Here is a 24,663-nt window from a genome sequence, read left to right as displayed (position 1 = left end):
CCATAAACCTCTCAATTCTATCCTTTGGCTTGGTCTATGACTTTTGACAACTACCAAATCCAAACTAGCGATAAAATGCCACTTCCCATTCCAGCCACTGGATTTAAAATTAGATGTTAACTCTTAGCGATCCCTTCCCCCCAGCTAACTCTGTTCTTCCCGTTACAACACGTTCTTCAGAAGGATAAGCACAATATGTCACTTTGCTATCTTAAAATCATTAGCTGAAGAAAAGTAGGAATCCGGAGGCCAGCCTGGGTCAGGCACTGTGCGGGGTTAAAGGCACCATTTCCTAAACCCAGATGCGAAGCAGCAGCAGAAGCTGAGCAAAGGGGGGGGGGGGGGGGGAGAACAAGTTATATAAAGTCCGATTGTACTCACGGTTTCCTTATTGGGAAGCAGCTCCTTTCTGATTCTGAAGAAGTTCTTGCCGTACTGTCGGAGCCCCTTAACGAAGCGTTTCTGTGATAAAAAAGAAACAAGTGAGAGAGATGTAAAAACCAAAACCAAAACAGGATGTCAGCAAAGCAAAGATATCTGCAATCAGCAGAAAAGCAACCACAGAAAAGTCTGAGCTCGGGAATATTAGCCAGGATGCAGGCTTTCAGCGGCACAGCTGGGACCTGCTGGCAGGGCAGGGCAGTCCCTGGCCTGCGGGGAACCACAAGCAGCGCCGCGCGTTTCGGGAAAAGCAATCGGAGCTAAGGCGGCCTCCGGGAACCACAAGCTGCAGGAAGGTGCAAACAACCAACAGCCCGCGTTGCAATAAACCAACATAGCAGCTTTTCACCCGCGGAAGCAGATGCCTTCGCAGAAGTGTCTCGGGCTGATATGGCCCTCTTCCCATCCCCTGACGGCGGAAGCCCACAAGGAGCCTCTAGCCCCAGAGCCCGGAGCCCGGAGCCTCTGGGGTCGAGCCCCCGGCCCTCCCGGTTTGCCCGACCCGGAGCAGACTTTCACTTTGCCCGGCTCCACGAACAGCTCCCACCTCCGATCCGATGAAGACTCGCAGCTACAGGTAAGGAGGCCGCGCCCGTCCCCGGGCTCCACAAAGCGCAGGGCCAGGCGGCCGCGGGCTGCTTGGCGTGTGACCGCGGCGGGGCCGCGCGGGGCGCGGGGCGCGGGGAGCGGAGGGCGCCGGGGGAGGAGGCTGGAGCGCGGCGAGCCTGGCGGCGGGCGGCTGCAAAAGGCGGCCTGGATCGCCGCCGCGGCCCGCTCGGCTCCGCCCCGCCCGGCCCCGCAGGCGGCCAAGCCCTCCACACGGCCTTCTCCGAGTCCTCCCTGGGAGCAGGTCACTGCAAGGCCAAACTTGCTACCCACCGGGGCCAGGCCGCCTGCCCACAGTGAGGCAGCGAAACCCGCGCCGGTCTCTCCCTCTCGTCGTGGCCACTCCGGCCCGCGGCTGAGGCGTTTGCTCCCGCCAGGCCCGGGTGTCAGCCTGCACTTCGCAAGTGATCACCACGGAAGCGCCCCAGCCAATAAATCAGCTGCCCACTGGGAAGAGGGGCCTCCCACTCTGGGTGTCAGAGACCGCGGGACAAACACAGAGAAGGGCCAGACCTGGCCTGTAAGACCCATCTAAAGCCTCCTACTCTAGTCCTGCAGTCTCTGCGAGTTCCGAGTTCTCCCAGTGCTGGATATGACTCATCACTGTCAATTTTCAATATAATTGATATAGTTCAGTGGGAAAAATCTGTGAGGTACAAGAAAACAGCACACAGTCCTTGGTATGAAGAGCAGACTTTTGGTACACTTGACTTCTGCATCAGCCATGCGATCAACAGGCAGCCTGAGCTGCACACAGCATCTCTACCGAAACTAGTGCAAGAAAGAGCTCAGTCCTCAAGGAGTTCCAATCAGCCCAGAGAAGCAAATAGGTACAGATGGATCTTGGGCCTGTAAAGAAAGCATCAGAGGAACAAAGGGTGGTGGGTGGAGCTAGGAAGAGGAAGCTAGCTCTGCTTGACTTAAGGGGATATGACAAGGAAGGGTATAAGCCTGCCAGGTGGGCACCAGCTGGGCTCTGAGTTGACCAGGAAGGACTTAGGAACATTCTGGAAGCCCCAAGGAGGACAAGGTATGCAGAAAAACTGACTGTTTGCAAATGAGACTTAGAGGTGAGTGAGGAGCAGGCTCCACAGAGCCAATGGCAGACCAGAGGTTGAAGGTGAACTTTCCCTGGGGAGGCCCAAGTTGTACAGTAGGAACAGAGTAGCAGAGGCTAGTGGCACAGCACTGTAGGAGGCGAGGCCCTGGGTTCATTTTAATGATTTACTATACGCGTAGCACTGGGAGGGATGTGTATTAAACTGTGACTGGCTTTTAGCAGGTAAGATGAGTGCATGTCGTCGCATAGAGCTCCAAGGTACTTCCTGAAAGCAGCAAGGGCCATCTCATCTGTGCACCAAGGGAGTCGGAAGACAGTGGACTGTTGTGGCCTTTGGCCATCCAAAACATCTTCACACCAAGGCAGGATGGCAAGGAGCAGGCTACCAATGGGAGGGGGCAGTGTTTGTAGGTTGGAGGGAGCTTTGGAAAGGGGAGATGGTTGGTAGGAGATGGTTTGGAGGGTGGAATGCCAGACTGTGGCCTAGCAACATACAGCACGCTCACCAGAAGAGAAAAATGAAGGCTGGTTATTCCAAACTTCTGGATGTGATAGAGCAGGTCAATGAGTTCAGAGTCTGCGCTCTCACAGATTATGAGAAACATCATTCGAACCAATAGTAACTATTACATATGTGCTATATCATCCCCAACCTATTGAAGGTCCATCATGAAATAGATCAAAGCCACCTGAGTCACCCAGCCTCACACATCCTTGTGTCTTGATTATGGAGTCCAGTCTGTAGGTAGCTGTCCTGAGACTGTATGTACACTTTCCAGTTCATTTAACACCAGTTCTGAGATCAGCGGCTTGACCCCTCCTTCCAGCCCACTGAGTGCAGGCCCAGGCCCCAGCCCTGGCCCTTCCTCCCAGAACTCAGCTCACTCATACAGCCTGTGACAAGTCTTTCTTTGCCAAGGAAAAATTTCAAACCTACAGCTTTTAAGCACATTGAACCCTAGCACCAGGAAGGAGGAAACAGTAGGATCTGAAGCTCAAGTTATCTCTCCTCAGCTGCATAGCAGATTTCAGAACAGCACAGGCTCCATGAGACCCTGCCTTAAAAACCAAAACAACAATCCATGGGCTTTCCCATCAGCCCCCATTATCCTTCCTAGCCCTTTCAAGAATAACGCTTAACTCTGTGCTCATGTTCTGAGCCCTGATCTTGAGGCCTGTCCTACCTTTCCATTCAGATGCCTGATGATGTCAGTCTGCTTCCAGGGTTCATTTAAAAGACAGACTTGAATCCCTTTTGCTCCAAAATTAAAGTGCTGTGACCAGCTCACTCACTGACTTATAGGAGATGTCATGTACTCAGTGTCTAAAGCTGCAAAGGCAGGAATCTTGTCACATGCTACATTCCTTCCTGGCACTGGGCAGTTGGGTGTTCTCAGGCTTTTGAAACAAGTGAAGTCAGCTATGCTAGAGTTGGCTCATCATGGAAATAGACTAAGAAATGGAGAAGAAGCCACAGTCAAACAACATGGCGCTTGCCTAAAATTCCAGCACTTGCGAGATGGAGACAGGAGAATAAGGAATTCAAGGTCATTCTTCTGTACACCGTGAGTCTGAGGCTGCCCTGGCTCCATCAGACCCTGCATTAAAGAAACAGAGCGAAGAAACCAAAGCAAACAAAGCCACACCAAGCAGACAAGGCCCACCACAGAAAATGTCCACTCTGGACTCTGGAAGCAGAGCTGACCTCTGTTCGTGCCACCCAGTCCAATTATTTTCTTATCCTCTAAATATGTTTCCTGGGTTTGCTTTGGTCTTTCTGCTCTTCAAAATTCCCAAGACAAGCACCACCTCCTGTGTAGGACTCAGGCTCTAAGTTTCTTGAACGGTACTTACTAGTGTGCATCTATGAAGGCTGCGTCCACGAAGCAGTCCCACTGAGGACACTCACTCGGCTGTCTCACAGGCATCTCAAACTAACTACAGAAACTTCCAGAAACACGAATCTGACATCAGATGGTGAGTGCAGATCTATGACTGATGCCCATGCATGACAAACAAGTGCAAAGTACTCTTGGCCTTACTCTAAGAAAAAGAGGAAGTCAAAGCTTCATGTGGCCTATGCTGTTACTTCTCTACGGAAAGCCACAGGCCTCAAACCAACCAGACATCTGCTTCTCAGGGTAGCTTCACCTTGTGGTTTACCAGAAATGCAGAGTGGCCTCTAAAATCGAAACAAAGCCAACCCCTCAGAGCACATGGTGACTATGTAAGGACTAGCTTCTGAGGCAGGCAACTCCATCCCTCTGTGCACCCGTCTCCACACGAAGACATTGATGTTTTCAATAGTAATTTAATAGTTACCATACTGACCTGTTTACAGGAGAGGAATGCTAACCACTAAGTTCATGGTCAGGTCTGTTTCTTAAGTCTTCCAGCAACTGAACATGGACCCCACACTCCTAAGGCCTTGTCTATTACTTCTCTTATCCTGATGTTATGATTCCCAATGCCAGGCTGCCAAGGGTGACAGAGAAAGAACCTGCGTGTGTTTAAACTGTGGTGACTGGCTGGGTCATGCTCCACCACCTGCACCTGCATGTGGCTGCTGAAGCTCTTGGGAGGCTGACACTTGTTTCTTTGGTACTTTGCACTCCCAAAGGGAGCAAAGCCTCATTGCTTTCTATTTATGCATCCTCACAGCCAATTGAAACCCAAATACACCTATCCTTACCCATGGCAGAGATCACTCTTTATCTTCCTACTCAGTTTATGAATGCGATACAGGCTTGTCACTTGAGTTCCTAGTAGGAAAAACTTAACTTCTGGCTTTAGAGAATATGACTGGGGCTGGAGAGGTGACTCAGCAGTTCAGAACACTTGTTGCTCTTATGGGAATCTGAGTTTGATTTCCAGCACTCACATGGTGGCTCACAGCGAGGTCTAACTGCAGGTCCAGGGGAACTGACACCCTCTTCTGACCTCCAAGGGCACCCGGCATCAGCACCAGACATCACATGGTGGACTTACACACATACAGGCAAAAAAACTCATTCATATAAAATAAATGAATTACTACAAAAAAAAATTTAAGCATGAGTGCCAACATCCAATACCATTAAAGTTGTGGGTCAGCCAGTCTCCTTCCCCTCCCCAAACTCACCCTTCCCTTGCTTCCCTCACCCAGAGAATATATGAAGTCATGAAATTAAAAACTTACTGAATGTGAAAACTCTGGCAATCAGTAAAATGCTTCTGAGTGTCCTACAGCCAGGACTTAATGTAAAACTTCCTAAAACTGACATTTTGCCAGGACAGCCATGGTTACACAGAGAAACCCTGTCTTGAAAAACTAAACAAACAAACAAAAACCCAACAACACAAAAGAACATTTTTAGGGCTGGCAATGTGGCTTAGCATGGAAAGAGGCTTGCATCTAATTCTGACAACCTGACTTCCAAACCTAGGACCGGCAAGATGTCCTCTGACCTCTAAATGAGTCTTCTGGCATACAAAAGTCTGACACACACACAAACAGTATTTAAGGAGAATATTTCTAATAAAGACACATGTCAAACTCTGGCTTCGGATTAGAATAGAATCCCCAGACATTTTTGAAAAGATCCTAAACATACTTCTGCCATTCTGTGCTATGTTATTTATGTGGAGCTGTGCTCTCAACCTTGATATTATAAAATCTAAATATTGAATAGCTCTGAAAAACCCCAAAATGCTTAACATCCAGCATTATTAAATATTCAACCAAGGTTCCTTTTATGTCAGCATGCATACCCACATTACTATGTGCATATGCTTTTGTTGCTAATAAATAGTAAAGTCTATAAATTTCTGTACATGTTTGATTTGCACATGTACTGTACATATCCGTCTACCCAGGGCTACCTACCATCCAGGTAGCAGGGGCTGAAAGGAGGGCATTTGAGAGGTCCGTGTGCAGCCTACTCTTCTGTTTCCTCACAGAGAATTCCAACATGGCTGTTTAGTCACAGCCATTTCCGAAACAGGATGATGCTCACAGGAATAGATGCAGGATAAACATTAATCTTGCTGCCAGGCTAATGTGTTCTGAGGCTCCTGTGCTGCTGCTTGGGACACCTGCCTACATGCGCTCACTCACTCGCTCGCTCGCTCTCAGTGCACACGGGCCTCCATGCCCATTGCTGTGCTCTCCTGTCTGTCTACCCCGAGACAGCTAGCTGGGCCTGGATAGGAAGCTTCACCGTCACTCCTACTGATCAGCAGAGCAGCAGTTTTACGTGTGACTTGGCACGGAGAGGGTGGTGAGGTGTGCCTAATGTCGCTACCTTCACAGCCATCGCCCTAGGCTCTACTGCCAGGACCTTCTTGGTCCCTACAGCCACCTAAGGAGGCAAAGCTTCTACCAGCTCCACTTCAGAGACAAGGAAATTATATGGTATCCATGGTACCAAATCCTTGACTCAGGGTGGGAGGGTCGAAGGTGACATATATAAACAGGGGGAGCCTAGAGACTGGGATAGGGTGCAGACATTAAAAGCAATGTATAGGTCAGAGATAAAGGTTTCTGTTTTAAAACAAAGTATCAAAAAATATCTAGGGGGCTGGAGAGATGGCTCAGAGGTTGAGAGCACTGACTGCTCTTCCAGAGGTCCTGAGTTCAATTCCCAGCAACCACATGGTGGCTCACAACCATCTGTAATGGGATCTGATGCCCTCTTCTGGTGCATCTGAAGACAACTACAATGTACTTATATATAATAAATAAATAAATCTTAAAAAAAATCTACATATGGGCAAATAAAGGCCTGTCTCAGCCACTTACAACCTTTTGTCTTTTATATAAAGTCCCTGCCCCCTGGAACGACGACATCAACAAAAGACTCTGAACACCAAACTGGACAGTTGTGAGAGTCATAGAGAAAGGTGAGTCCCGTGGATCATCCGTGTACCCCTAAATCATATGCACATAAGGCTCCCTCAGAAGTCATCTGACCCAGGTATGCAGCAGGGAAGAGAGCAGAAAAGAGGGGGCTAGGTTGGACCTCTGCATTAGACACTGGCTAAGAGCTTTCAAAATTAACTCCCTCTGGTGAATTTTAAGTAGTGCATCACAGTCAGAAACTCCACACGACTTCTCTCCTTGGGCCTCTTACATAACAGTTTAGAAACACCGTGGGTATTAGAATGAGTCCCACTGTGAAATGGCCTTCTGCTCTATCCTGTTTGCTGCACAGACTTCATGTTCTCTTCACTGGTTCTCAGGGGACTGAGGAGCAAGCAGGTCTGCAAGTAAGCAACCTACAGCCATCCCCCCGCCCACCCCAGAGACAGACACAAAGGTGTGAGTCCTTCAGCCAGGCAGTGGAAAAACTATCCACTGTTTCCTGAAAGGCAGAAAGGCAGGAGGAAAGGTGTCTTCATTCGGCTAATGAGGAGTATTGCAGTTAGGGAAAAGTACTGGCCCCTTTCCAAAGCGTGCACTGCATGCCTGGTTCCCATTCTGTGGCTACCCTGACTGAGAGCCCACTGGGTGAGAGTCTACTCCAGGTTAGCAAACAGCCCCTCTGGTTGTCAGTCAGCATCACTCCATTGCCCTCTGAGAGTCTCTGCTATACTGCTCCAAGATGCGTCATTTGCTTTAGATGTAAGCATGTATACACTAATGAATGAATGAAAAGTGTCCTGGTGACATTCCATTTTGGACAAAACATAGCACCACAGTGTGCCTAGGAGGAGACCACGGCTCCTGGCTTCTGTCTGCAGTTTAAATACATTCCTCAATGGTTAGTGTTATTCCAATGCAGTTGAAAGTTTAATTAACTTTAGAAGTTCAGTATAGCAAACTATGTAAACTACTGTTCTTTTGGGCCAGCTATAATGGAGCACAATTTTAATTCCTCAGGAGGCAGAGGCAGAGGCAGAGGCAGAGGCAGAGGCAGAGGCAGAGGCAGAGGCAGAGGCAGAGGCAGAGGCAGAGGCAGAGGCAGAGGCAGAGGCAGAGGCAGAGGCAGAGGCAGAGGCAGAGGCAGAGGCAGAGGCAGAGGCAGAGGCAGAGGCAGAGGCAGAGGCAGAGGCAGAGGCAGAGGCAGAGAGATTTCCAAGTCTGAGGCCAACCTGGTCTCCATAACGAGTTCCAGGTGGCTAGCTGTCTAATAACACATTTTGGGTTTTGTGGGTTACTTTACTGTGTTTTGCCTGCATGCGCCAGAAGAGCTCAGAAGAGGGTGTCAGAGCCCCTGAAATGGGGATGGTGTGGTGTAGGACGGACATGGACAGATGGTTATGGACCACCATGTATATGGGTGCTCCAAACAGAACCCAGTCCTCTGCAAGAGCCATTTTCCAAGACCCCTCTCTCCACATGTTCCCTGAGCCAAATATGAACACACACTTTATTCAGAGAGATACTGTCCAGTTTCGTGTCCTGATATGAGGCTACATGGGCTAAAGATATGACAACCTTGGGCTATGGGCTAAGCACATGACTGAGGAGTGCTGGACCGCGTACCCTGAGCCTAAAGAACTATCTAGAGTTTCTCAGTGTCTCTCAAGTTCCCTGAGTCCCTTCAGGTGTTGCTGTAAACAGGAGTAGCAGAGGTAGCAACACGAATAGCCATGATACACTTGCCCAGACAGGAGTCCCTGAGCCACTGGATAGCTAAAGAATCAGACATGGCGTGTGGGCGCTAAGTGCTTCATGTCCTCCTTCATCCTAGACGTCCTCTGCTGCGCTCCTGCTAAGGCAGGGGCCCTCCCGGCAGGGTTCCTTTTGGTGATCAACATGCTTCCTGGGCAGCAGCAGTTATCACAGGCTTAGCCAAGGTTTTTTGTGCTTAGTTCCTATGTGGATCTTAAGATTCTCCCCCTCACACCCTTTTATTCCAACAGCTGCCCCTCAGCTGTTGACTTCTTATGGAGGACACTCTCTTGGGACTGAATTAGGTAGAGACTAAAACATTTCATAAGCATACAATGCAACACACAGCCATACAGGCCCATGGCTACTCTGAGGACTCCAGGCTACCCTGTTGTGCCCACTGATCCTGCCCTCACTACTCACCAGGCAGAACCTGGCACAAGATTAATTCTAGCTGCCTGGAGACCCTCCGCAGCTTATCTGAGCCCCGCCCCCGCGCCTTCCCAGCTACTTTTCCTCTTACAAGCTAGTGGGGTCCTTAGCCCCCTTAGTCCTCCTGCTGCCAGCTGCAGGTGGGTTATAGAAGCCACGCCTGGTGCAGCTAAAGACAGATGTGAGTTCTTGGACCCTTGCTCTCGCTACCTGCTGCCATGCTTCCTCTGACGTTGTGATCTTTCTCTTCCCTAAGCTGCTTTTGGTCATGGTATTTTATCACAGCAACAGGAAAGTAACTAATGCCAGCAACAGTAACAGAAGTTCAGCCACCCTGAGCCAAGTGGTGCTGGCACATGCCTTTAATCCCAGCACTGGTTACCCAGGCCAGCCTGGTCTACAGAGGGAGCTCCAGGACAACCAGGGCTACACAGAGAAACCCTGTCTTTAAAACAAAACAAAAACCAAAAACCCAATCCAAACAAACAAACAGGGCTCAAAGCTGCTCCTGAATTTTCCCTCCATAGAAACTGAGGGAGGACATATTTTTAATGTGGTTTTCAGGGTGGCTTTGTTTGTCTGTGATTGTTAGGAGTGATTTGACTTACGTAGATCACTAAAACCTTAACCTTGGGGCTGGGGATTTAGCTCAGTGGTAGAGCACTTACCTAGGAAGCGCAAGGCCCTGGGTTCGGTCCCCAGCTCCGAAAAAAAAGAACCAAAAAAAAAAAAAAAAACCTTAACCTTGACAGATCTGGCACTACACACATGTAGTCCCAGCACTTGGGAGGCAGAGTTCAAAGCCAGCTTTAGCTATAGGTGAGTTTGAAAGCAGCTGGTGGTACATACAGAAGACCCTATCAAGACAAACAGAGAAAGCTAACTAAAACCCTTCAATCTCAACGTCAGCCAATACTAATGTCAATAAAGAAGCAAACTGCTACTCCTTGGACAATAAGCAAGATCTGCTCTAACACCACCTAGTTCTGAGCATCACATATGGTAGGAAACTTGACATATGAGATACTGCCAAACTGTAGAGGGAAGGGGCTGCTTCAGGTGTTACAGCCCCCACATCTGATGACATGGAGCAAGTGGGCCTCAATCACTGGTTTATTGATTACATGAATAATCCGGAGTTGACTGTAGTCCTTCCAGATTGCCTGGCTTCATTCCGTCTGCCCATAGGCTTCCACTGTTGAGTGTCTAAATAAACTAACACAACCAAAGGATGCCTTATCTTCTCCAGCAAACCTACATGATTACTAGAGGATTTAAGCTACACTCTCCCTACCAGATCCCTGCTCAAGGTAAAGAATAAACAATTTTCTATTTCAAGATCTTTGTGTATTGATCTACTCCTTCCCAGGCTGTCTGCTAGCAAATGAAAATTGCTTTTTTTTTTTTTTCCATTCAAGGACCACAGACCCAGGGGAAATGACCACATGTCAGATGGCTTCCCTTACCTATGACTCTCCAAGTTACAGCAACTGTGTTGGGCACACCAAAGTCCTTTACTTCAGTGTGCTGGCCCAGTCAAGTGGGGGGCAGGGAACAGCAGGCCGACAGGCGTGGAGATTCAGCTACACACACCTGCCAATTATTGGCTACACAGCTACATTCAGATTAAAAATAACCTGGCTCTAATAACAGAGCCCAAACATGATATCTCCCTGTGATATCATTCAAGCCTCTCCATATAAATGCTCCAGAAAGTGGTTCAGAAACATGCAGTTAAATGTTCAGCTTTCATTAACAAAGTTGATCTCGGCCCAGAGCAAAGGTGGATAAAGTAAAAAGAACAGTAGCTTGGCTGTTAAAAAGCAAAGGGAAAGGTCACTTCGGTGAGGAAGGCCTTGATAAAACTTGTTAAGCAGGGGTAGGGATGTGTAAGAAGCCCTGGGTCCATTCCCCAGGGGCAGCAGCACAGGCCAGTGCCAGAAGAGTAAAGGCTAAAGGATCCCAGGTTGAGGGGTATCCTTAGCTACATAGCAAATTCAAGAACAGCCTGAACCACAAGAGGCTATGCCTCAAAAATATGTCTTTATAAGTATTTACATTATGAAATTATATTTATGTAAGTATAAATGTATTTACATTGCATATAAATATATACTGTTTATTTTTTATATGTGTGTGCATGTGTGTGAGTGTGTACCAGTGACTGACAAATAACGAGATGCCCAGAGCATCGAATGCTCCCTTTATGGAGGTACATAACTGCACTGGGTTGCTCCACTCTGGGCAACAATAACCCATATTCATACAGACATGTGATTTTAAATCAAATAGACTACATCTGTAAGCCATTATGACTACTCGACTTCCTGAATCAGGAAGAAGCGCCACAGGCTTATTATAGTTCCTGATAAGGAACTTTATTTTCTCTTCATTTGATATTAGGCCGAGTTCCCCACTGAACTTAGTTCAGCTAAGATTATCACCTCCCAAAGCAAAGAAAACCAGCTGGGCATGGTGGTTCACACCGTTAGCCCCAGACCTTGAGAGGCAGAGGCACACCGATCTCTTTAAGTTCAAAGCCAGTCTGTGTGGTGTACACGGGACATTCCAGGCCATCCAGGGATACATAGGGAGACCTGACTGAAAAAAGAAAAAGAAAAAGAGAAGAAAAAGAACACACAAGACAAAACAAAAAAGATTAAGAGCCCAAAGGGAAGGAAAAAAAATCAATGTCTTTTTAGGAAATGCAGCCCAGTGGAGCTAAGAAGCACTTCCATCAAAGCCAGACCTCGGTCATCAGTGAGATTCCTGCCAACCAGTGGTCACCGTCTCTCACCCATCACAGGCACCCTGTTTGCTCGTTCTGTCCCCAGGAATGATGGCAGTCACACTCAGGCAAGTCCCTAAAGGGAGGCTCCTAGATAGGAATCTGGTATGAGCCAATCACAAGGCTGCCCTGCTGGCTTCTGTTTAGAACAATAGTGCTCCCAGGACACCTCACTTTTGCTGAAAATATTGATACTGAGGGAGCATGAACACAGCTGTGTGTAAATTACACACACAAACAGATTAGCTCTATCTGCTTATAAGGAATACAAACACACTAATAATGCATCTGCATTCACAGTCGGAGTCTTCTGCCCCCGCCTCCCATCCGGATGCGGAATGTGGTTTCCCAGTACTTGTCTGCTGGAGAAGGCCTCCGAGGCTATGAAGGGAAACTGCCACAAGAGCTGTGGGGTTAGGGTTAGGGTTAGAGTTACATTAGTTAGAAGGCTGTGAGGGAGTCAGGAGCAGGGGTGGGGATGGGGACCCATTACTCCTGGAATCTTGGAAGTGAAGGCAAGACAATAATAGTGAGTTCAAGGCTGGGCTGGGCTACGCTGTGAAAGATCAACTCAAAACAGAAAAGTGGAAGTTATGTGGGGGATGGCAGAAAAGGCAGCAGAAGCAAAAAGTGGGAGCCGGGAGTGTTCAGACAAGCAGAGGCTCTGTCTTCTATAATAGGCACACACTCGAAAGAGACCCACCAAGACACCTGCTAACAAAACCGGAAAGCTTTGTCTCCTGAAACATGTTTTAAGAGAGTATATTATGGGAAGCAATTTTAGCTTCACAGCAAAAATCAAGTAGAGATACAAACATCTTCCACATTAAGACTTTTAAAGGGGCTGGGGATTTAGCTCAGTGGTAGAGCGCTTACCTAGGAAGCGCAAGGCCCTGGGTTCGGTCCCCAGCTCCGAAAAAAAGAACCAAAAAAAAAAAAAAAAAAAAAAAAAAAAGACTTTAAAAAAGTTTGTTTTGAAAGATAAGAAAAAATCCATAATTTTATGCTTGTGATTAAATCACGAATGCACAGGTGGTTGTTGTTTAAATAAAGGCTGGGCTCTAGTCCAGGCTTGAGCCTAATAAGGCCCCACAGCTGCCCTCCATCGAGTCATTGACATTGCCCCGAACTTCTCATCAAGTGTGGTGTCATGAGTGTCTCATTTAGCACGGAAAGCTAGAAAGTATTAGCTTAAAATTTTTTGAGCATTTCTGGCCAGGCATGGTCATTAATCCCAGCTCTCAGGAGGCAGGATCATGTAGATCTCTGTGAGTTCTAGACTAGCCTGATCTACATGAGCTACATGGTGAGACTGTATTAAAATGAACAAACAGCTAGATCCAATAACAATATACAGACACAACAAAACCTAATTTTATTCTTATGTGTGTGTGATAAAAATCCTCCAATTAACTTCTTTCTTTTATCTTTTTTCAATGTAATTCCTATAAACCAAGAGAGGGGGAGGGGGAGAAAGAGGAGATCCATTTCTAAGGCTTGGTTTACGATGCTTACAGGTCCACCAATAAATCATCTCCCAATCTGGGCTTGGAAAAGCACTGGCCACGGTTTGATTGCTCCAGCCCCAGGTTGCCAGGCAACCAGCACAAGGGGGAAGTCTGAGAAGAGCTGACAGATAGCCAAGTGGCTGAAACAACAGACTTCTCTCTGTCAGAAATGTGTTTCAGAGCACCGCATGCCCACCTCTGCTCTCTGCTAAACACGACATGACTGTAAAATCAAAATCAAAAGGCCACTGTAATAAAAACACACTTCCTGCCCAATTACCAATTGTTAAAATGCTGTGGGGAGGCCCAGATCACACAGTGTACTGCAACAGAAACGTGACACTGTAACGAGACGAAGTCGGCAGCATTTGAGAAATCTGATCTAAATGCAGCCCTGTCATTTCAAGTCAGGGACCTGGTGCGGAAAGGAAATCAGCAACCGAAAAAAGCACCAGAAAGAAAATAGTGACAGAGTATGTTAAAGAAACAAACCAAACAACTAAGTTGCAGGTGAGGGTCACAGTTACTTCATAAAAAACAAGAAACTCTTCAGCTGTTGACTGTGGCCTGGAGACAAGGACAGTGTCTTCCCTCTAGTGGACTTCTCCAGGGTAGATCAAGAAGCCACACATACTGGTGATTCCAAGTGGATTCCCAAATGCTTTACTGTGAACTGAACTACCCGAGATCTTAGTATTCTTAGGATAACGTTGATATGACCAGTCTGAGATTTAAGAGTTTCTGGAAACGTGTGAAGCACCCAGCCAGGACCCTGTGCCAAAGGTATAACCAGCATCAACTCTGGGCGGTGTTCTGCCATGAAACCGTGGTACTGAACCTGACATTTTGAATGTTCTAGAAGCTATCTGTGGTATCTGGAAGAGAGGCAATTCTTAGTGTGTTTTATGGCACAGACCCTTTGACATTCCGGCCAACCGAAGTCTCCTAAACACAGTTTGTGGTTGCCTAAACACACGGAGCTTCAAAGGGAGCCAGAGCTAATGCAATTCCACCACTAAAACATTGCTAAGGTTTATTTTTACGTATATAAGTCTTGCCTGCATGTATGTATGTGCACTGCATTAGTTCCTTAGAAGGCCAGAAGACGGTGTTATACACCCCAGAACTTGACTTAAAGGTTACTGTCAGCAGCAATGTGGGTACTGGGAACCGAAGTCAGGTTCTCTTGAGAGCAGCCAATTCTTACCAGCAAGCCATCTCTCCTAACATTTTAAAAGGTGTGCTGGAGTGGTGTGTGTGCTACATGAACAGTGAAGAGCAGACCTACCAGAGGGTCTGCTATAGGGAGGAGGTGTTGTGCACTTTTCCCACAATGTGAGCTCAGAGCACAAGGGCAGGAAATATTTCATTATCTGATAACCAAAGCAATGTCAGCCAGTTCATGCTTGGGACACCCAGAATGACCCTCTCTCTAAACTACAAACCCACATCCTACCAGGTCTCCAGGACTCTTCTGGTGACAAAATTGACCATTCAAATAGTTCTAAGGGAATCTATTCCCAAACCCTCAACTTTCCTAGGATTCATCTGTCAGAGAGGGCCAGTTTCTCCCCCTAACCCCATCTGTCTGTCTGTCCTTATTGATGAGACAGGGTTTCTCTGTGTAGCCTTGGCTTTTCTGGAACTCAGTTTGGCTTGCCTCTGCTCCCGAGAGCTAGGATTAAAGGTGTGCCTCACCACTGCTGGCTTTCTTTTCTTTCCTCCCCTCTTCACTGGTGAGGCAGAGGCAGCCCCTCTCCTAGGAGAAAGCCCTAGAGTTCTCAGGGTACTGCATGGAGCACAACTCAAGGGCCCAGGGCTTAAGTCAGATACATTCTATTTCTTTGTTTTCACCCAAATTAGAAGTCTTGGTGAAATACCATCCGTTAGGCAACTGAAAACAGAACCCAAGCACAGACTACACTTGGGCATTATTATGGAGGAACTCAAGTGAGTGAGTGACGCTAGCAGACCCTAATGCCATCTGCTTGTTCACATAAGCATGGCTTCCAGGCACTGACACCTACAAATAACTGACAACAGGAATAAGCAGAACATGATCTCATTCTAAGAACTAATTTAAAAGTCCCATCGTATTAGCCAGGCAGTGATGGCACACACTGTGTACATGTAGGCTGCATGAGTTTTAGTTCGCATGCATGTCTGTGCACCACGTGCCTGGTACCTCTGGAGGCCAGAAGACAGCATGGGAACTCCTAGGCCTGGAGTTACAGGTGCTGTGAGCCAACACGTGGGTGCTGGGAACCAAACCTGGGTCCTCTGCAAGACGTTAAGTGCTCTTAACCACTGAGGATTTCTTCAGACCCCCATTTTATTTTAAATGTCAACATCTGTATATTAGAAATTACATCCTCATGATGAAAAATAAACACAAAGCAAACAAACCACAATGACAAACTGTTGGTATTCTGTCTAAGCTCCACCCCCACAGCTACCTGGCACCAGCCAGGTATGCTCCGCCCCAGTTGCCTAGCAACAGCCAGCTGTGCCTGACTATAAAGGGGGCTGCTTGCCCCTCCTCTCCCTCTCTTGCTTGTTGTTCTTCCCTGCTCTTCCCCCTTCCCTGTTCCTTCTCTTACATCCCCCACTTCCCTTCACCTGCTCATGGCTGGCCTTTCCTCTGCTCTCCACCTCTTCTCTCAATACCACGTGGAACTTGGTGTTCAACATGGTAATGGAGCCATGTTAGCTCAGTGTGCTTTGACCAGGCTCGGGCCGAGATCTAAACACCAACACAAGCTATGCCAAGACAGCTAGTGATACGGCTCAGAGCATGGAGTGCTGTCAGGCACACAGGAAGTACTGAGTACACTGGAGGGTGAAACAGAAGGAAGAGAGGTTCAATGCTCCCTCCTGGGCTGCATGAGAGGCTAACCTGGCATGTCAGTTTGAACAGTTGCAGGCGTTATTCTTTTGCAGCTTTTGTGCTGTTTTCTTTTGAGATAATCTCTCACTATGTAGCCCAGGCTGGCCTAAGTCTCAGAGTCTAAATGCTGAGATCACAGTAGTGAGTGCTACTATGCCTGGAGCCCAGGGCCAGAGGGGAAATTTCTTTTTAAGTTTTGTTTTCCTTTGTACCAATTGAAGGGAGACATAGACATTCTCTGGAGTACCAAGCAAGCACTACCCGTATCAACCAGACTCCTCAGACGCTGGATCAACTTTACAGAACAGTGAGGCTGCCCCAGCATTCCATCTTCCTCTGTGCTGGCCTCGGGGAGCTTCCCGCATTCTGACTCTGCCCTTACCGTATCACCCCTTCTGTTAAGGTTGTTGTGTCTGCCAGAAACCTTGTCCTGACAGTCATTTAACTACTGTCTCTCCACTGGCATTTCCTTCCTAGATGCCTGGAAGGGGCCTACCTGTTGGATTAGTAGTACCCTTCCTTGGAAAGAGGGCCGACGCTCACCTAAAGCAGTCTAAGGCATTAAGTCCACCAGACATCAGGGCTATTTCACTTTTGCTTTTTGTTCTTGTGGTAAAAATACTGTAGGCAATCGCACACCTACAGAGGCTGTTTCCACGAGACAGAGGACTGTAGGATACAACAGGAGGGTGGAGAAAGGATGGGTGAAAAGGAGACAACCGAGTGAGGAGATGAGTTTCTTATTCTGAAGGAATCACAGAGCACAGAAGAACAGAACACTAGTCTTCTCCCAAGGCACTCAGAGGGCAGGCAGGTGGACACGGTGGCCTATGCAATAAGATTTAATCTGCTAGGAGCAGAAAAAAAAATTTCCCTTTCCAGGCTTAAGAAAGGATGAAAGAAATGCTCCTTTCAAAAAGGAAATTAATCATCCACACATTAAGCTCCTCTGCATCTCTGTCTGTCTGTCTTAGGCCTTTCAGACTTTTTGATAAAACATACTATACTGAGGAAGCTTCAAGAAAACGAAACTATGGTGACAAGGGAATCCTACCAACTAGAATCCCATTTTAAGTTCATCCACTTTGCTCAGTCCTCTCTGTGGTCGATGGGAAACCAGCTTCTAAGCTTACCAGCAAGGGTCTTTCCCAATCTAGAAGTCATAGGGAAAGCCTGACCAGTCACCTCTATCGTCACTGTTAAGACAAAGCCCTCACACGGGGCAGAGACCTAACCTTTGCTAGGTGAGTAAGCAGACAACAGGACTGCCCAGAGTGTAGGTGTCAGCTGCGCACCCACTTCTCCCCAGTCATGCCTCCCTCCCCACAGCTTCTGTACGCCTGCAACCCACTGTTCAGTGTCTGCCCAGCTCAGGAGGGCCCGAGGAGTCCGGTTACCTTGTCAGCTGTGCGCTCTCATAAACAGCAGCACTGCTATGTCCCTGTCAAGGACCAAGGTGGTGAGCAACTGCACACATTCCCCTCCTACCTTTGCTTTTCCAGCGTAGCTCAGACCACTCTTACTCCCAGCCACAGGCACCACTGTAACAACTCTAAATGGCTACTTGTACCACCACAACTTTGGCCAGTACTGTCTTCTACAAATGTCCCAGTGTCCCTGTTCCCTGACCTCCTCTTCCTCACGTTAAATCCACACAGCATCCCCTGGTGCCTCCAGTCCTAGGGTAGCAATTCCACTTTGCCATCTAGGTGGCCCATCCACTGGCCCTGCTCAGGCACCTTTAGTAGTGGTTCTCACCCGTGTCTGCCAGCATCACAGTTAGGGACATTCTGAACACCTTACCCACTGACCTTCTAAGGCTCTGTCTGTGTGCTATTTCTGGTGTTCTTTATTTCTAACCAAAGCAGCCTATGGGAACTACACCAAACACAAAAACTAAGGTCTTTTCTGTTTACCCTTGCACAGCCTAATGTTAATCTCACAAAATCCCTACCCATCTAGCACCTCTGTCCTGATTTCCAAGTTTCCTCGTGTGGAATTCTGGATAGCTAGAATCTTGTGACAGTGTAACAGGGACCACTGCAGGAGGGGAACAGCACAACATGAGAATGACATGCAGTGCCTAACCGCCAGCCAGACTTTTCCAGGTAATCTCACGCTGCAGGTGAGATCAGTCTGAAAGTGGGAGGGAGACAACTGCACTCAGGAGTTGTGATGATTTAGTGTCCAGCTCAATCTACACGTGCACATCTCCTGGTATTTGCTTCATCTTTTCTATTAATGCTAACACAGAAAAGGCAAGAAAAGCAAGAATTTTTCTCTTCTTAGTCTTGGTCAAAACTGTAAATAAACCCACACTCAGCCTTTCACGACTTTCCATGTCTTAGTCTGCCATAGAAGCTGCAGAAAGGAGGAGGTCCAAGCTCAGGAACATCCATGCGGATTCTTTCCCTGATCTTCCTACCGAGTTCAAGCCAAGGACAGCGCCAGTCCTAGCATTCCCCACCTTAAAAAGAAGCACTGGGGAATGGGGAGGAGGGGGTGCTGGAGAGATGATGGTGCAGCAGTTAAGAACACTGCCCGTGGGCTGGAGAGATGGCTCAGCGGTTAAGAGCACTGACTGCTCTTCCAGAGGTCATGAGTTCAATTCCCAGCAACCACATGGTGGCTCACAACCATCTGTAAAGAGATCCGATGCCCTCTTCTGGTGTATCTGAAGACAGCTACAGTGTACTTATATGTAATAAATGAATAAATCTTAAAAAAAAAAAAAAACAACACTGCCCGCCCTTCTAGAGGTGCTGGGTTCAATTCCCAGCAGCCACATGATAGCTCGTGACCATCTAGGAAGGGATCTTCTGGCATACAGGAATACAAGCAGACGGAGCACTCCTGCATTAAAAAAGCATCAGCGCCATCACGAGTAAGGCAGGGTGGATTCATGCCTGTAACCCAGCACCGGGAGGTGGAGATGAGAAGCTCAACATCATGCTTGCTTACAGAAGCCATTAGTCATTTCCTAACATACTCTCTAACACATAATATTTAACAAGCTGATCCCCTACCTCCTGATATCTCTGTCTACTACAACGGCCACTTTCTGTCTCTCTTGAGCCATCTCTTCTTAAACTGTACCGCTATTCTGACGGCTTCCTCACATCCCTCTTCTGGAGTTTAATCACCTCAAGCCCAGCTTCTCCAACTGAGCGCCTCCCCTCCCCGCCCCTGCAGCCAACAAGCGCTCTTTTGTTCAACAAGTGTCATTCATTCCTAATTGCTACATCAATTTACATCTTTCACAGTTCCTTCAAATGCACCACAGGTCAGCACTAACCTCCTCCACACACACTGTCTGTGGCCTTATGGTGCTCTGGAACACAGGGGAAAACAAATGCTCCTAGTCATGTGCTCTGTGGCCTGGGAAGGACGTGCAGACTGTGACTACCTCTGTCTGTAAGTGCCATGCAAGTGTTCAGAACACCACGTGGGACTAATGGTCTCATGATTATTCCATGAAGCTTCTTCTGTATTTCCTTTTGCTTCCTCCACCTCAGTTCCTCTCTGCTGGAGCTGTACTAAATCTGTCCTTAGAATCACCAGAGAAAGGACCAAGTAAAGAGGTCATTTGGTAATTCTGGATTGCAAACCATGTTGAGCCAAAGGTGTGAACTGGGGGTTGGGGATTTAGCTCAGTGGTAGAGCGCTTGCCTAGGAAGCGCAAGGCCCTGGGTTCAGTCCCCAGCTCCAGAGGGAAAAAAAAAAAAAAAAAGAACCAAAGGTGTGAACTGACTTTTTCCATACCTTTCCCAATCACCGTGGTTCTTACCCAGTCGAGAGGTAGCCAGGATCCCAGCATTAGTCAGGTCCACACTGAATGCAAACTTGCATTTCCAGCAGTGAGCATACTGTGTGGACTCAGAACCCTCTCCGACTCCCCCTGTTGCTAACCAGGCTGATCCTCAGAGCAGACTCAACTCTGCCAGCGACACAGAGCTCAAGACGGAGAGGCAGAACTGCACTCATAAGCTGCACTCAACCTGGGCAGCCTTCTACCAACCTGGCCCACTCCTCAGCTGGGTGTCCATGCTGCTCGGTGACATCCCATCTGTTCTACAAAGCTCCCCTCCAACTTCACCTCCTCTACAGCTCTCCCCACACCTGCTGGCTATCCAGCGTCTCATCCCTTGGGACACAGGACAGTGTCAGGAACAGCAGGGCACAGAAAAGTTTAGACTATGTTGCTGTCATTCATTTACATTCATAGCTAAGTTTGTCAAAGACACCATAGGAGGACAGAGTTCCCCGCCACACGGCTAAGCAACTGCGAGGTTAGTAGTGGCGCTGGCCGAAGCCTTACACAGAGTATTTGTTCAAAGTGGTGCTGTGACTCCCCCACCCCCCGGCGTGCTTTTTTGAAACAGGGTTTCTCTGTGGAGCCTTGGCTGTCTTAGAAGTTACTGTGGACCAGGCTGCCCTCAAACTCAGAGAGTGCTAGGATTATAGACATGTACCACCATTCTCAGTTTGTTCCAATGTTTTTTAAAACCTAAAACCTGAAAAAAAGGACGGGGTCTCTCTATTATACAGCCCTGGCTGATCTGGAACTCTGGTCTGGAACTCACTATATAGATCAGGCTGGCCTCAAACTCAGATCTGCCTGCCTCTGCCTCCCAAGTATCCTTTTTTAAAAACTTAAGTGAGTTAATTAAAAAAAAAAAAAAATCAAGAGCAGAAACAGCAGTGCTGGGAACAGAAGCTGCTATCCAGTGACAGTGATGGTGAGCGTGGTGAGGACGCCTCGAGAGCCTGGCAAGGTTGAGAGCAGTGCCGGTGAAGACATGGCAGGCGGCACACAGCTTGGTGTAAGGTGACGAACAGCAAATCCTGACGTTAGCTAACCAGCCCCAAGCACTCTGCGTGTGCAGGAGGCACAGAGAGGCCTTCTTGAGTTGTGGGAGCAAGCGGATTACTACCTCATAGTGGGGGTGGGGTGCAGCCTGCTTGACAGGGGTTTGAAGTGGGGAGAAGGTTATGCTGCTGAAATCACAGTCCTACGAGGCTGACACTTACCAAGGAGGCTACTCCAGGGTCAGAAAATGAAGTCACCTCAAAACTGAAAAGAAGTTAGGCCATCTCACAGGGTGATCTAAAAACAACCTTAAGATCTGTGCTGCTGAAGGACTGGGGATTGAGGAGGAGGATTCTAAAAGTTCAAGTCCACCCCAGTCTTTTGGGGACACATGAGCAGCTTTGCCTGATACCTAGAGTCCAGGTCATCTCCTGCAGCAGGGGACAGTGAGCACGGCCACTGGTGCCTTCTCTATATGAAGTCCATTCCTTTTGGACTACAGATGAGCTACAGGTCTAGGTCATCCGGCCCCCCACGCCTATGCTTATGATGACCTTGCTAAACTCATTTTCTGTCTCAGTGGTTAAGAGCGCTGGCTGCTCATTCAGAGGATGCGAATTCAATTCCCAGCATCTGCATGGCAGCTCACATCTCTCTGTAACTTCAGGATCTGACACCCTCACACAGATATACATGCAAACAAAACACCAATCCACACAACATTTTTTTTTAAATGTATTAAAAGAAAGGAAGGAAGGCTGGAGAGATGGCTTGGCAGTTAAGAACACTAGCTGCTCTTCCAGAGGTCCTGAGTTCAATTCCCAGCAACCACATGGTGGCTCACAACCATCTGTAATGAGATCTAGTGCCCTCTTTTGGCCTGCTGTATACATAATAAGTAAATAAATTAAATTAAAAGAAATAGCAGTTGCAAGAATGCAGATGAGGGGGTTGGGGACTTAGCTCAGTGGTAGAGCACTTGCCTAGCAAGTCCCCAGCCTTGGGGGGGGGGGGGGATGCAGAAGAGCTTCTTATTAAAAAAACAAAGAAACAAACAAAACACAACCAGGGAAGGAAGGAGACTAGATAACGAGGCCTGCTTAAAAGTTGAGGCCCTGGATGGTATATGTAGGCTGACTGTTTGGATAGAGAAGACTAGCAATGCCTGACACGAGCACAGATTTTAATGTTAAAGTCTGCTTCTCAGGCTCCACCGTGCTGCACCATTCCTTCCCATTCCACACAGCTCAAAGACAGATGCCTAACACATCTCTGAAGCCTATCCCTGCAGATGGGGAAGATTAGAAAAACTACAGCACTGTGAATATGCACGTTAGTTTCATTTTTAAATGTATTTCCCTTTCTATGTTTTGTTTGCGTGAGTTTTTTGTGTACCATGTGTATAGGTGCCCGTGGAGGGCCGAGGGGGTTAGGTCCTTTAGAACTGGAGTTATAGGCAGGTGTGAGCTGCCCGATATGGATGCTGGGAATTGAACCTTCTGTAAGCCCAGTAAGTGTTCTCAACTACTGAGCCATCTCTCTAGCCTCAAGTTTAATAGAATATCTTTATTAATTTAGGAGACAACCTCTGGTCCATTTTCCTTACTAGGGGAGGAAAAGGATGGAATGACATCACATCCAGATCTCCTCCTGTCAATCACATCTGCCCGCGAGTGCAAAGCTCCCGCCTCTCTTTTCTATCATTTCTTAGAGTAAAAGAAAAACCAACCCCACAGGAAAAGGAATCTTATCTCCTTGGGTTCCTCAAACTCACAGATCAGCCTGCTCCCCAAACGCTGGGATTAAAGGTATGCCCCACACTACACCTGGCTCAGTCTACTTGTTATTAAAAACAATAATTCTTTTTAAAATTATTAATGGGGTGGGGAATTCAGGCTGCAGCACATTGTGGAGTAGGTTCTCTCCATCCACCTTTTTGTGGGTTTACTAGACACTTGTCTAGTTCTCACTGTCAAGAATAACCACACAGAGCATCCACGGCAAGGTAAGCCATCACTGACAGTGGTAGAAGAAGGGAGGCACAGGAGGTTGGAGTGTGTCACAGTAGGCAGCTTCTGGAGTCGCTCTGCTGTGGAAAGAGTGCTGGGTTGTACAGCACAGCTTGTCAGTCAGAGAGGCGGTTGGCCACTGCTGCCAACTCCTTCCTACTCATCGCTGATCCCTTACTAAGTCTGCATGACACTGGCAAAGGGTAAGACCTCTCTCCCTCACCCTTGCCCCCCGCTTAGGAACTGTGATCTAGTAAGTAAAATCAGACAACTGAGGTGGGGAGGTGGTTTTTCAAACAAAGATACGAAGGGAAAAGGACCGGCAATTATGTGGTAGATTCTGTGAACTCAGTAGATGACAGCAGCAGAGGAGACGTGCCTGATAGGTCACGCAATGGAGGTGACCTAAGCTCTACAGGAGCCTCTCGTCTATCTGACCCTGACTATCTACTAACCCTGCTCCATGTGATGGGCTAGGTTCTGGGGACACGGAGCATTAAACTACAGTACCTAGACCCCATGGTTGAGCATGGCGACACCTGAGGGGACATGCGACTATGGCCCACTGGGCAGACTTGACACACCATCAGTGCCTAGGACTGAAGTGTTGGGAGAAAAGAACTGCTAGGGAGTTAAACTTGGCCAGTACTCAACTACCACATATAGCACTAGATTCTGGGTCGGCGGACATGGCAGATGTAGTGCAAACTTTTAGTTCCAGAACTGACGTGAAAACTTAGAGAGTTCTTTGGAAAGTTGGTTAGATAGTGTTTTGCTGGCACAAACAAGTGAAGGAACATGTTGATGAAGCAGACACAGGTGAAAGGATGTTTCGCTAAAGCAAACACATGAAAGGACATGTGATGAAGAATTCTTTGCTAATGACATACATGTATTGGTCCTGCTTACATTCCTTAGTTGAGCTGCATTTGTTGGGACTCCGTAGAGGGAAACACCAAAAACCTTCTGGTGGTGAGCTGCAGTTTCTTGCTGCTTCTGCAGACTTAGGCTGACTGGATGCATGTGCTGAGGTAAGGCGTGTGGAAGATACATTATGTCTGGAGGGTATACATAGGACTCAGGGACGGGGTTGGATGCGGAGCTTGGCTTGCGGACACAGCTGGCTGTGCAATGCTCTTGGGTCTTGAGTCTTCACAGATTTTTGCTTCGCTGAGAGAGGCTTAGCTGAGAACTTTTCCTGGCATTCCTGCTGGCCCTGGTCCCTCCTGCTGACTTGTGCCAAGGCTGAGGCCTGGCTGTCTCTGCTAGGTAGTGCCCCTGCTGCCGATTCCTGTTTGCTATCCCGACTCTCCTGGACTGGACTGCTGGTGTATTATCTGTGAAGTGTGTGCGAGTGGATTGAGCCGCTGCTGACCTGTGAACTGAACTGCTGATTTCCAGATAACACAGACAGGAGCTGCTCCAAAGAACCTTTCCAAACAGGTTCACCAACCCCCAACCCCATCCTTCCTTTCCCACTACCTCTGGTGGGTGGTAGGATAAAAGAAAGGTTAAAGCATTTAAGAA

The 24,663-nt window shown here is 47.9% G+C and overlaps 1 protein-coding gene across 10 annotated transcripts in view; it reads right to left on the bottom strand.

Annotated features, from left to right (window-relative positions):
- The window catches only part of Rere (arginine-glutamic acid dipeptide repeats), a 331,790-nt gene that overhangs the window by 48,733 nt on the left and 258,394 nt on the right, over positions 1–24,663 (bottom strand). For all 10 annotated transcript variants that reach the window (XM_008764198.4, XM_008764201.4, XM_006239438.5 and 7 more), the window contains one exon: positions 382–462. In XM_008764198.4, the coding sequence (XP_008762420.1) occupies positions 382–462 (81 nt within the window). The remainder of the gene's footprint in view (positions 1–381; positions 463–24,663) is intronic.

The sequence above is a fragment of the Rattus norvegicus genome, chromosome 5 (genome assembly GCF_036323735.1).
Source record: "Rattus norvegicus strain BN/NHsdMcwi chromosome 5, GRCr8, whole genome shotgun sequence".
NCBI classification, from domain to species: Eukaryota; Metazoa; Chordata; class Mammalia; order Rodentia; family Muridae; genus Rattus; species Rattus norvegicus.
Note: the sequence above shows the minus strand (reverse complement) of the source record. Positions and strands in the feature narration are given on the sequence as shown.